This window comes from Pterocles gutturalis, unplaced genomic scaffold (assembly GCF_000699245.1).
Source record: "Pterocles gutturalis isolate BGI_N339 unplaced genomic scaffold, ASM69924v1 scaffold29619, whole genome shotgun sequence".
NCBI lineage: Eukaryota > Metazoa > Chordata > Aves > Pterocliformes > Pteroclidae > Pterocles > Pterocles gutturalis.
In genome coordinates, this window is record NW_010134206.1 from 1 (window position 1) to 10,494 (window position 10,494).

Sequence of the window (10,494 nt, forward strand, 5' to 3'; positions counted from 1 at the left end):
AAAAAAAAAAAAAAAAAAAAGTACAGAGACTATATTTTCAGAAATAGAAAAAATAACTTTAAAACTTTTTAGATAACTAACGCTACATTCATTAAGTTAATCATGGAGTTTTGATGGTGAAATAAAAACTTATCTCTAAAGGTTGTTGCATTTTTCAGCTGTTAGTCACTCAGCATTGCATGTTAGTATATCAATTTCTTACATAAGGGATTTTGGGGGTAAGTGTGGCATAGAAATAAAATAATGGATCTTTTTGTATGGCTAGGTTTTAGGAGTCAGTTATTGTTATTGTCATCACCACTTTTTCATAGGGAGGGAAAACCCTGGGCCTGCAGTTTGCTAAGCTACTTAAAGAAAAAGAACCAATCCACTATTCCAGAACTCTGAGACAGATATAATAATTTTCTACTAAATTATGGATAAACTGGAAATTTTGCATTGTCAGCATCCCACATAACTATGTCAAGAGACCCATTATGCCACTTTTCAGATCACTGTTTCACAGTATTAGCCTCAGACTTTTTCCATCATTAGCCTGTTCTCTGCACAAACATTCTCAGTGTTTTTTTTGTTTTATTTTGTTTTTTAAATTTTTGTTTGAAACACCAAAGATGGGGAAAGTCATCCACTTTTGAGTTAGAAAAATGGAAATGGAGATGGCTGTGGTGGTAATGGTATTTCCTGTTTGCACGTTACTGAAACGATTGTATGTGAATCGTGGTGGGCTGATGGGCTTAAGGTAGTTGAACCTTTGATCTTTTTGAACTGCTACATAATGACAGAACATTAAATTCTGCAGCTTCAGCTGCACAGCAGCATTTCACCTGCCTCAGAAATATAGGTAATTTCGAAGTGGAGAAAAAGATAACTTCAATTAGTATAGTTGCTAGAGACCAGTTCTGCCAATTACTGAATTTGCAACAATGGGTATTGTTACTTTTAGTTGCAGACAAACTTTGTATCCCTTTCTTTTGTGTTTTCTAGTGCTACATGTTTCACATGTATGTTGGAGTACGTGCAGGTGGAGGCATTGGTGATGAAATAGAGGATCCAGCAGGAGATGAATATGAAATCTATCGGATTATCTTTGACATCACTTTCTTCTTCTTTGTGATTGTCATCCTGCTTGCAATTATTCAAGGTATATATCAGTAACCCATGGTGAGACTGAATGTGTTATTTAGCAATGCAAAGGTCTTAGTGCTATGGTAATCACACACCTAAGAGTCAACCAGGACACCAGAGCAGATCATAAAGCACAGATTTATACAGTAAATCACACCCAGCTGGCTTTTATCCATACACTGTTCTTCCTAGTCTCTGTAAAATCATCAGGCTCTAACTGGATCAGTGGAAACAAAAAAAGCTCTTTGCTGTGAGAATACTGGTGTCACTACAGTTTCTATATTCCCATTGCCCTTTCTAAAAGCTTCCTATAAATAATCAGCAAGAGAAGTGATTAGAAAGTGATTAGAAATCTTGTGGCCTACCTTAAAATTGCCCTTCAGCATAACGCACCCTTTGTGAGTTTGTGTGGACAAAATTAATGGCGGGTGCTGTCAGTATCCCCCCCGCCAACATCTAATGTTCTTGACTGTCTGGCAAATCTTTAGATTGGTGGTAGCGATGTGAAAACTGGAACATAGCTTTAAGAGATTTAGTCTTTTCTTACATAAAAAACCTCTGGTGTGGTGCCTGCTTACTTGAACAATGTCAAACAGTAAAGACGAGTGCTTGATATGAAACAGCTTTAGTATATCCTGGATAATGACAATGGAAAGTCAGCTGCCATCAGGTTAGCTTCTGAATTTGAGTGAAAGTATTTGATAATGTAGCTCACTGTTGTAACCTGGGTAGTGAATACTGAATTTTGGGAAGTCAGGGGTTTTTCTATTATGTTTGTATTAATGATGTTTATTACCTAAAGTACTTAAAAGCCCCATCTGTTTGCACATTATACCTTCAAAAGATTGTCAAGAATGCCCAGAAGATAATCTTTCATTAGAGTTTGTGCAAATTAACAGAAGTATATTCTTGATTTTGGAAAAAAGTATAATGATCTTTGCTAGGTCCAGTTGCTGTTATAAATAGTGATACCTTATTGCTCTCTGTCAGCTAACAGTTAGCTAACTTTTGATGGCTCTGACAGCAGTAAGGATGCTTTCCAACTTCCTAGAAGGAAGTTTAGAAGGCAGCTCTGAGCGTGTGGTAAATTCTTAATAACTCTTAATCAAGCAACAAATTTTTTAAAGGGCTTGGGGAGGGTGCAAAATGTTTTATAGCCTCAAGTAGCATCACTCATGCTGTTTGTTTCATTTTGTAAGTGGCTGAAGAGGAGAGGCCTTAGTTATCAAGCTTTGAGTATAATTCTTGTCTGGTATTCATCAGTTTTACAGCACAGTAGTGGCAATGATGATTGTGGAGTTAGTCTTTATTTGTGTAAGTGGAGAGAGAATCATAAAGAATTTATAATCTCAGCAGTAGAGCCTGTGGTGGTTTTTCCTCTTTCTGTATCTCCCTGAAATGACCCCTTACTTCTGTAGAGCTCTGACACTGGAACCTCACACAACATGACAAGCACGATGGGAGAGGATGCACAGAGCTCTGGGTCTCTCTGCGTCTGCTGTGTAATAAATCCCTGAACTCTGTTAACACATGTAGTGGTATTCTTTCTGTGGTAAAGCCTCCGTCACTGTAAAACCACAAACATCTTCATGTACTGACTAAAGATTAGAGCACTGTGAACAAAACAGAAGCCTGCTTGTGCCATTTTATAATTCCAAATATACTGCCAGCCATGTTACTGGTAGCCTTTTTCTTTGTCTTGCTCATTTTTCTTCAAGTATTGAGTTGTTTTTGTGGTCTTTGGAATGTATATTGGCTTCTATTATTTCTGCACAAGATTCTCATTTAATATTCTTTGTCAGAATTATCCCTGGATTTCCAGGTCTTCTTTGTTGCAGTTCTGTTCTTGAACATTAACTATAATTTTAACTTAAACCCTAGGTTTAATTATTGATGCTTTTGGTGAGTTAAGAGATCAGCAAGAGCAAGTGAAGGAAGACATGGAGGTAAGAACATCCAATTGCTGAACCATGCCCTATTTGCAGGTTTCATGAGTATGTGTTTTCAATCAAAATGTGATCTAGCTAGTGGATAGTTTTTTAAACTAAGAGGAAAATACAGTTCTGTATGCAGTCCAATATCATACAACGTCCTGGATGAGATACTACTCTCACATTTCATTTCATTAGAAGGAAATAATAGCTGAGATTTTTTTTTTTTTAAATTTACTTTATTGTATCTATTAAAATACAAGAATTTACAAAAGTAATTCTGTGACTACCCAATAAAATTCCTTTTAGAAAATTTTATGAAGAAAAACTGTGGTAGCATCCAGGTTCTGAGTAGCATTTACCAGTCTTTGCTGCCTCCGGTGAGGGAGGTATGCTATGCTTTGACACTTGCTAGCTGCTACCTTGCATGTCTCTGCATGGGACATAAACCCAGGTTGTCTAAACTGATACTCTGCTCTAAGCGTATTTTGGATTTGTTTGCCGGTTCCTAGTATGGATTTTTTTTACTACCTCCAGATCAAATGTGTCAGGTTTTTTGCTGTCAGTGATAAGTGAACAAAAATTCAGAGAAAAAGCCTAACAGCTTTTTTTATCATGACTTTTAAAATAAGTTTAGACTAATCCCTGTATCTTCATTTTTGTAAACAACAAAAATCTTGGTACATTGCTGTATATTATAATGAATTACATATCTGTGGCTATTTAAGTATTTTGAATCTTTAGACTAGAGGATTCTAACAGGGTGTTAACACTGTAATGTTAATGCAGGGGGGTTGGAACTTGATGATCTTTAAGGTCCTTTCCAAGCCAAAACATTCTGTGATTCTATAATGTTACAGTTCATCTCAGATGTAATTTTCTTTGATTAATCTATGTATGAAAATAGCCTGTACTTGGTGGTTTTCTATTGTGCCATTTAAGTTTGACTGTAAGAACTGGGAAAAGTGTTGCAAACCTACTGTGTTTTGTAATCTAAACTTTGAGCATATTCAGTTTCAGCTGACAAGCACAACAGGCATTGAGGTAAATATTGCCATATGTTACAGTCGTTGCTACTTACGGTGTTAAAGGGGAAAAAAAATGAGCTTTGATCGTTGTATGCCATTCTGTCTCCCGATACCTGTTCACTTAGAGCTGGCAAAGATTTATTTATTTATTTTTTTTAAACAGTAAGAAGCTATTTGGATAGCAGTTAAATTTCTGCTCAAGTGTTTTGTCTGAGGTATCCACTCCCAGTCATGAAAAGAAAAGCCTTTTTGTTCAGCACTATTATATACATGATGCATTGCCATTCTCAAGAAAATCGTTACATTTTTATTGGCCTTTTCTCAAAGGGTTATACATAGTGTTGAAGTGTTCTGTATTCTTTCTTTTAGACAAAGTGCTTTATCTGTGGAATAGGAAATGACTACTTTGATACAGTGCCCCATGGCTTTGAAACACACACACTGCAGGAGCACAACTTGGCCAATTATTTGTGAGTACAGTAAAAATGAACTCCTCTCTAACTCCCGACCCTTGCAGCCTCTGCAAGCACCTGATTAGCTCTCTTGCATAAGTAAGAGTCAGTACTGTTTGTCTTTGATGTGCCCTCATGCTGTCTGAATATGTAATTCTGTGGCAAGGAATGAACAAACTTCTCCAAGTTTGTGTGAGCTAGGAGATGTGGCTGTGCAGGCACTGTAAAACTCAATGTGTTGTGGAAGTTACAGAAGCACAGTATGAACTGGCCTGGAGACTGATGGCGAGAGTACAAGAGCAAAGGAGTAAGACAAAAGGCAAAACTTAAATTGGACAAAATATCGTGAGTGGAGTGCTGAGACTGATAAAGAGAACCCGGGACAAAGGGAGGTAGGGGAACTGGAACGAGGAGCTAGAGAGGGGAGGGATCAGACCAAGGGCATCCACTCCACCTTTGGAAAATGCAAGCAGAGCATCAGTGACCACTAAACTCAGTCTTTTTAAGTCTGGAAATAAAACCATTTATCAGGTCCACAATCACTGTATCATACTGTTCCTCTCCTGTCAAATATGTGTGAAAATCCATTCCCAAAGTAAGTGTGTTCTATACTGGTGCTGTCAGTATGAAGCAATGGATGGATTGTGACTTTGTGTCTACAAACTAGCACTGTATGTGGACAAAATGATGAGACTGTAAAGTCAAACATCCCTGTAAAGAACCTTCACCTGAAAAACGGGTTGTGCAAACAAAATACATTAAATGTCATGTGGGATTTTGTTCCTGCTTACAAAGTACTACATAAATAGTGTACTGTAGCATACTTGCTCTAAGGGCATCATCCCAAGGAGATATTTTTATTTTTGTGCATTATCATGTTTTATATTTTTACATTTCTTTGGAGAAAATGTCTATTGTGAGTAAAGTTTTGAAGTCATCATCTAGTGTCTGTCAGATATCTCAAAACCTCAAGATTAGTGTATTATGAAAATTACAAGTTATTTTCTGCTGATGTTGATCTTGAGTTATGTACACTAGTAAAGTATCCCCAGCCTATAATTTCAATAGGAGAAATCTCTTAATTGTCTTCAGCGTTTCTTACTCATTGTGGGGAGAAGGAAAAAAAAAAATCCAATGACTGTTCTCTGTCTACTTCCAAGTTCATGGACAAGAAAATGTCTACTATAAATTTCAGACTAGAAAGCTGAGAAAATCTTCATTTGAACTGAGTTGTTATTTACTGTAAATCAAACTGAATCTCTTGTGTTTTAGCACAGTATTCCCTGAACAATGAACGAATGTCAACAGTGTTAGGAAAGTATATTTAATGTGTCTGCGAATATTATCATAAATAGAGCTCTGGCACTTGTAAGTCCATGAACAGCATTAGCACTGTAAACAACATGCTGAAAAATATCCAGCCCTCTGTGGGTTGCCTACTGTTTCTAAATATTGTATTCATAATAGCTGTTTCTTTGCTTGTAGGTTTTTTCTGATGTATCTTATTAACAAAGATGAAACAGAGCATACAGGACAGGTAGGTTGAACAGCTCTATGAATGTCAACAGTTATTAAATTAGACTGAAACTAAAATAAAAATAATTCAGGCTTGGCAAAACTAAGAGTATTCTAGTGAATAGCTCCCTTTATGGTATGTAACTTAATTCTCATTCTTCTAAACAATTCTTAGGACTTTGGTTGCTTAATGTTAGATTGAGTACTGATTATGTAGTACTTTCTGTTCCTATTTTGTTATCTGACCTTTTATTCTTAAATTATTACTTCCACAAAATATATATAGAAACTATAAGCAAAAGTAATGAGAAACAGGACATTTAAGCATCTTATGAAAGCAGCACTCTTAATTTCTCCCTGTTGATTGTTTTTTAATAGCCTTTGTCTTTTATTATTATCTATATATAATCTTGTATGTCTACATTCCTGGATAAGTCCATATAAAAGAGCTCATGCACATGTTTAAAATGAGAGCTGTGAGAGCAGTTTTCCCTGGAGGTTTCTTCTTTCCTGTTGTTCTTTCAAATTTGTGGTGGTTTCTTCAACTTCTTTTAAGTATACTTAAAGCCAGTAAAAAAAAAGTATCAAATTTACAGGGTACTGTTTTTTTCTAGTCATAGTCTTGCAGCTGTCTATGCAAATGTTCCTGTGTTGCAGATCAGAAAACAAAAAACCTGAAGAGTGTCATATACATAGTCCTACAGATTTGGTTCAGAGGGATGATTTGCATCATATACATAGCCCTACAGATTTGGTTCAGAGGGATGATTTGTTGTAAATCTATGTAGTTTACTCTTTATGAACCTCTGATGTATGTACTGGGCAATTATAATCATCTTTGCATAAATCTTCTCAGCTTAGTCCGGTATCAGATTTTATGTATTTGCTTTGCTATTTTTGAACATCCATTTGTCATTTGAGAATTTCTTATTAAGTGAGATTTTTCTTTTAAAAGTATTTTTTATTTGCATTTTCTTTTTCTTGGCATACAGTGTGCCTTTCTATATTCACTGAAGCCAGATTTCTACTAACTATTCAGTTTTAATTCTATTAGCTGATAATTTGAAAATTGAGAGTACTTCTTACTACATAACTTGTGTAACACATGTCCTTTCTGCCATTGAATTTGTATAATAAAAAGCATATTTAAGTGGTGTGATTAAAATGGAAATAAACTGATATATTTTTTACTATTATCTGGACTGCCTACAGACAGAGCCTTATGTGAACAAATAATCAGAAGGAAAAACAAAAAACTACCACTTATTCAGGAAATATTGCTCTTCTAAGAAATTCCTTTAAAGGCCATTTTATTTTATATATTGTCTGTAGGCATGTTTTGAAATTACTGATGCAGAAATTCAGTCAAATTTCTATGGTAGAAAATATTCTGCTTACCCTGGTATTTGTCCTATGACCACCTTGAATTGAGCTTTACAATGCTTCTGGATGTGCAATAAGAACTAAACTACCTGGTCCTCTTATGTGTTTCTCTAGTGCTTTTTGCCTGGGAGACAAAAATCACAAAAATTACTCTGAACTGATCAAAATAATTTACGTGATTTTGTAGATTGATATACAACAACCTGATATGCACAGGATCAGAAAAGTGAAAGTATATAAACAAACAAACAAAAAGAAGTCATGGTTGGTGCTTTCTCATTGAATCAAGTTTAATTATTTAAATTGTGTTTCTTTCAGGAATCCTATGTATGGAAAATGTATCAAGAACGGTGCTGGGAGTTTTTCCCTGCTGGTGATTGCTTCCGAAAACAATATGAAGACCAGCTCAACTAAGAGGATTTCCAGATGAAAATATGTCTGTGTATTTCCCAACTCTTCTGGGAATGTCTAACAGATTTCTTAAATCCCCAAAGCTGTGTGCTTTTTGAAGCACCAAAGCTCTGTTTTTAATGACTCAACCACGCTTTTATTTTCTTGTGTATTTGCTTTGAGAACACTGGAGTAAAGAACAATGACAAATAACAGCAACTCTGGATAACAAACCAACCACTTGCACACACAAAAGATATCCCTATACATAACATGCACACATAAGAAGAGACTTGAGACAGCTTATTTCTGAAACTGCCAGATGATGCCCTTGTCTATAAGATCACACATGGGTGACATGGTAGCAACACTCATTCAATCTGTTTATTTCATCATCCTGGAAGGAACTATATGTAGTTCACAGAACACTGTAAAAGATTGTTGTGGACACTAAGTTGTGGGGAAATAGTGCCTTACTATATGTGGGTTGAGCTATGCAGAAGATGAGTGCATGATGACATACATTTTTTTTTTCTTTGTCTTCCCTTTATTCCAAGTTATTATTTATTTTGTGGTTTTGGTGGGTTTGGGAGGAAGGGTTTGATTGTGCACATCTTTTTAATAAGACTGGAGTGTCTCAGGACAAGATTAGGTTATTCTCATCAAGTTCATTTCACATTTACCTTCCTCTTTAGCTTTTGCTCTTATTTTGGTAATGCTCTGATACAACACTGCAACTTTATGAAATCTTTGTATGAAAACAAGACGACTGCAAAAAACACTCTAACAAGAAATGTTTCATTGCATGTTTATTATGCAAGTTTAAAAAAATCAAAAAACCAACCTTCAGAAGCAAGTTGATCAACATGAAAAACATTCACAATAATTATATCCATAGTAATAAAGTGTTGTGGGCTTTATTGTACATCTGGAACAAGTGTCATCAGCCAACAATGTATATGTTATGAATTTGACAGTAGTTTTGGTTTCTTTTCTTTTTCTTTCTTTCATTTCTGCCACCTGTGATCAATAGTGGAGTTGAAGATTTTCTTGTTAAATTATTTTTTAAAAGCAAAGCTGAAGCAATATCCATTCAGGGACTTCATCAGTTGCATCATGAAACACCAATGATGTGTACGTCACTCCATTTTGAGTCCTTTTCAATTGTAATGCCAGTCTTTACAAATAAAAAGAGAGATTCAGAATGGAAACAAGCTGGTTTTGGTAGCATTTGAGGTCTTTGTTATGGAGTCTTTTTATTAATACCTGAAGTAATTACACCTTCTTCAAAACAAGATTAAGCTGCTATTTCCTTAATTAAAGTTTTTTGGTTTGGTTTTGTTTTCCCTCCTGGACATCTTGCTGTTCTGTTGCTCTATCTTATTTCTTTACAGTCCACAGTTTTGTCATAAAATAAGTTGGCTGCATCAATATTCAGTTATGACTAAGAAAAATTATAACTAAAGAAATAATCCTTTAAAAAAATAATTCAGTATCCTTAAAAGCCATGCTTTCAGTTCATCAGGGTGTTGAATATTACTACTCTGAAATTGGGATTCTGATGAGGAATCTGTTAAAATTCTCTCAAATTCTACAATATTTGAGGCCAGAGGCTGGGCAGGCTGGTGATGGAGGGAGGGGCAACTACAGCAGCTACAATTTGTATTCAGGTTTTAACCCACCCCGCCTCCCCTTCTGGAGTGTTCATTCCAGCTTTGTTTCCTCCCTGTTGGCATAACTTCATAAAACACTTTTAATCAGCCTTTCTGGAATTTGCATACAAGATTTAGAAATGGGAGATTGCAATAATGTTCCTTTTTGGTGTAAAACATGAGAATGGTGTAAAACAGGCACACACACTTCTGTTTTTGCATATTTTATTGAGAAATATGTAGCTAATGGTTCTGACTGATATTTCAAGATCCCTTTGTCTCGAAAACAAATTCAAATAGACTTTGTAGGCAAATAGAAGAAATTACATGTTTCTTTAACCCCAGCTGCCATGTCACAAAGCTTCTGGGGCATCGTTGCTGTTGCATCCAGTACGCTGTATAACAGATCTACGTGAAGCCTCATGTAAACGTTGGAGTCTCAGATGAGATCTGCTGATTACATGGTGATGCAAAAGGTTTCTTTTAAAGTATGAGAAATCTTCATTTATTAAATTAATTATAGCTCTCACAGAAGCTAATTCCGACAGCTGAGAACTGGTTCATTAGAGTTTGCAAGATGAGTGTTCCCTGCTGGAAAGGGTTGGAGCTGCCTTTGGCAGACCTTCAGAGCCTGGTTCATTCTGTGCCCTCTGCAATGGCTGTAGACTTCCTGTGAGTCCTTGAAACTTGACATTTCCTGTGTCACTCAATGGACAAAACTTGCCACTGAGAGCCTTTTTCTTAATACTTAACACTTCTAGTTCAAGAAAACAAACTTCCTCTGAAATTAAAAATAAGAGTACATGTCATAGGAGATCTGATTTATTTTAAAAGTCTGCATTTCCTGTGACTCATCCTGTTTCTGAAAGTACGGTGTGCTTTTAACAGGACAATGTGATTCAGGTGGGCCACATACTGCATGATACAGACTGTGGAGTCCAAGTTAATACCTTTTGTTTCAGACAAAGTTGAAGCAAATTCTTACATTTTATTAAAAATTACTGAATTTACAGTGACA

The 10,494-nt window shown here is 35.8% G+C and overlaps 1 protein-coding gene across 1 annotated transcript; it reads left to right on the forward strand.

Annotated features, from left to right (window-relative positions):
* Window positions 1–984: 984 nt before the first annotated feature.
* Window positions 985–8,394, forward strand: LOC104467659 (ryanodine receptor 2-like; the record flags this gene model as incomplete). The annotated part of the gene is made up of 5 exons (XM_010081512.1): window positions 985–1,141; window positions 3,007–3,071; window positions 4,454–4,554; window positions 6,022–6,073; window positions 7,753–8,394. Coding segments are annotated over 5 exons (471 nt in total), but the record flags the coding sequence as incomplete, so codon positions are not given.
* Window positions 8,395–10,494: the final 2,100 nt, after the last annotated feature.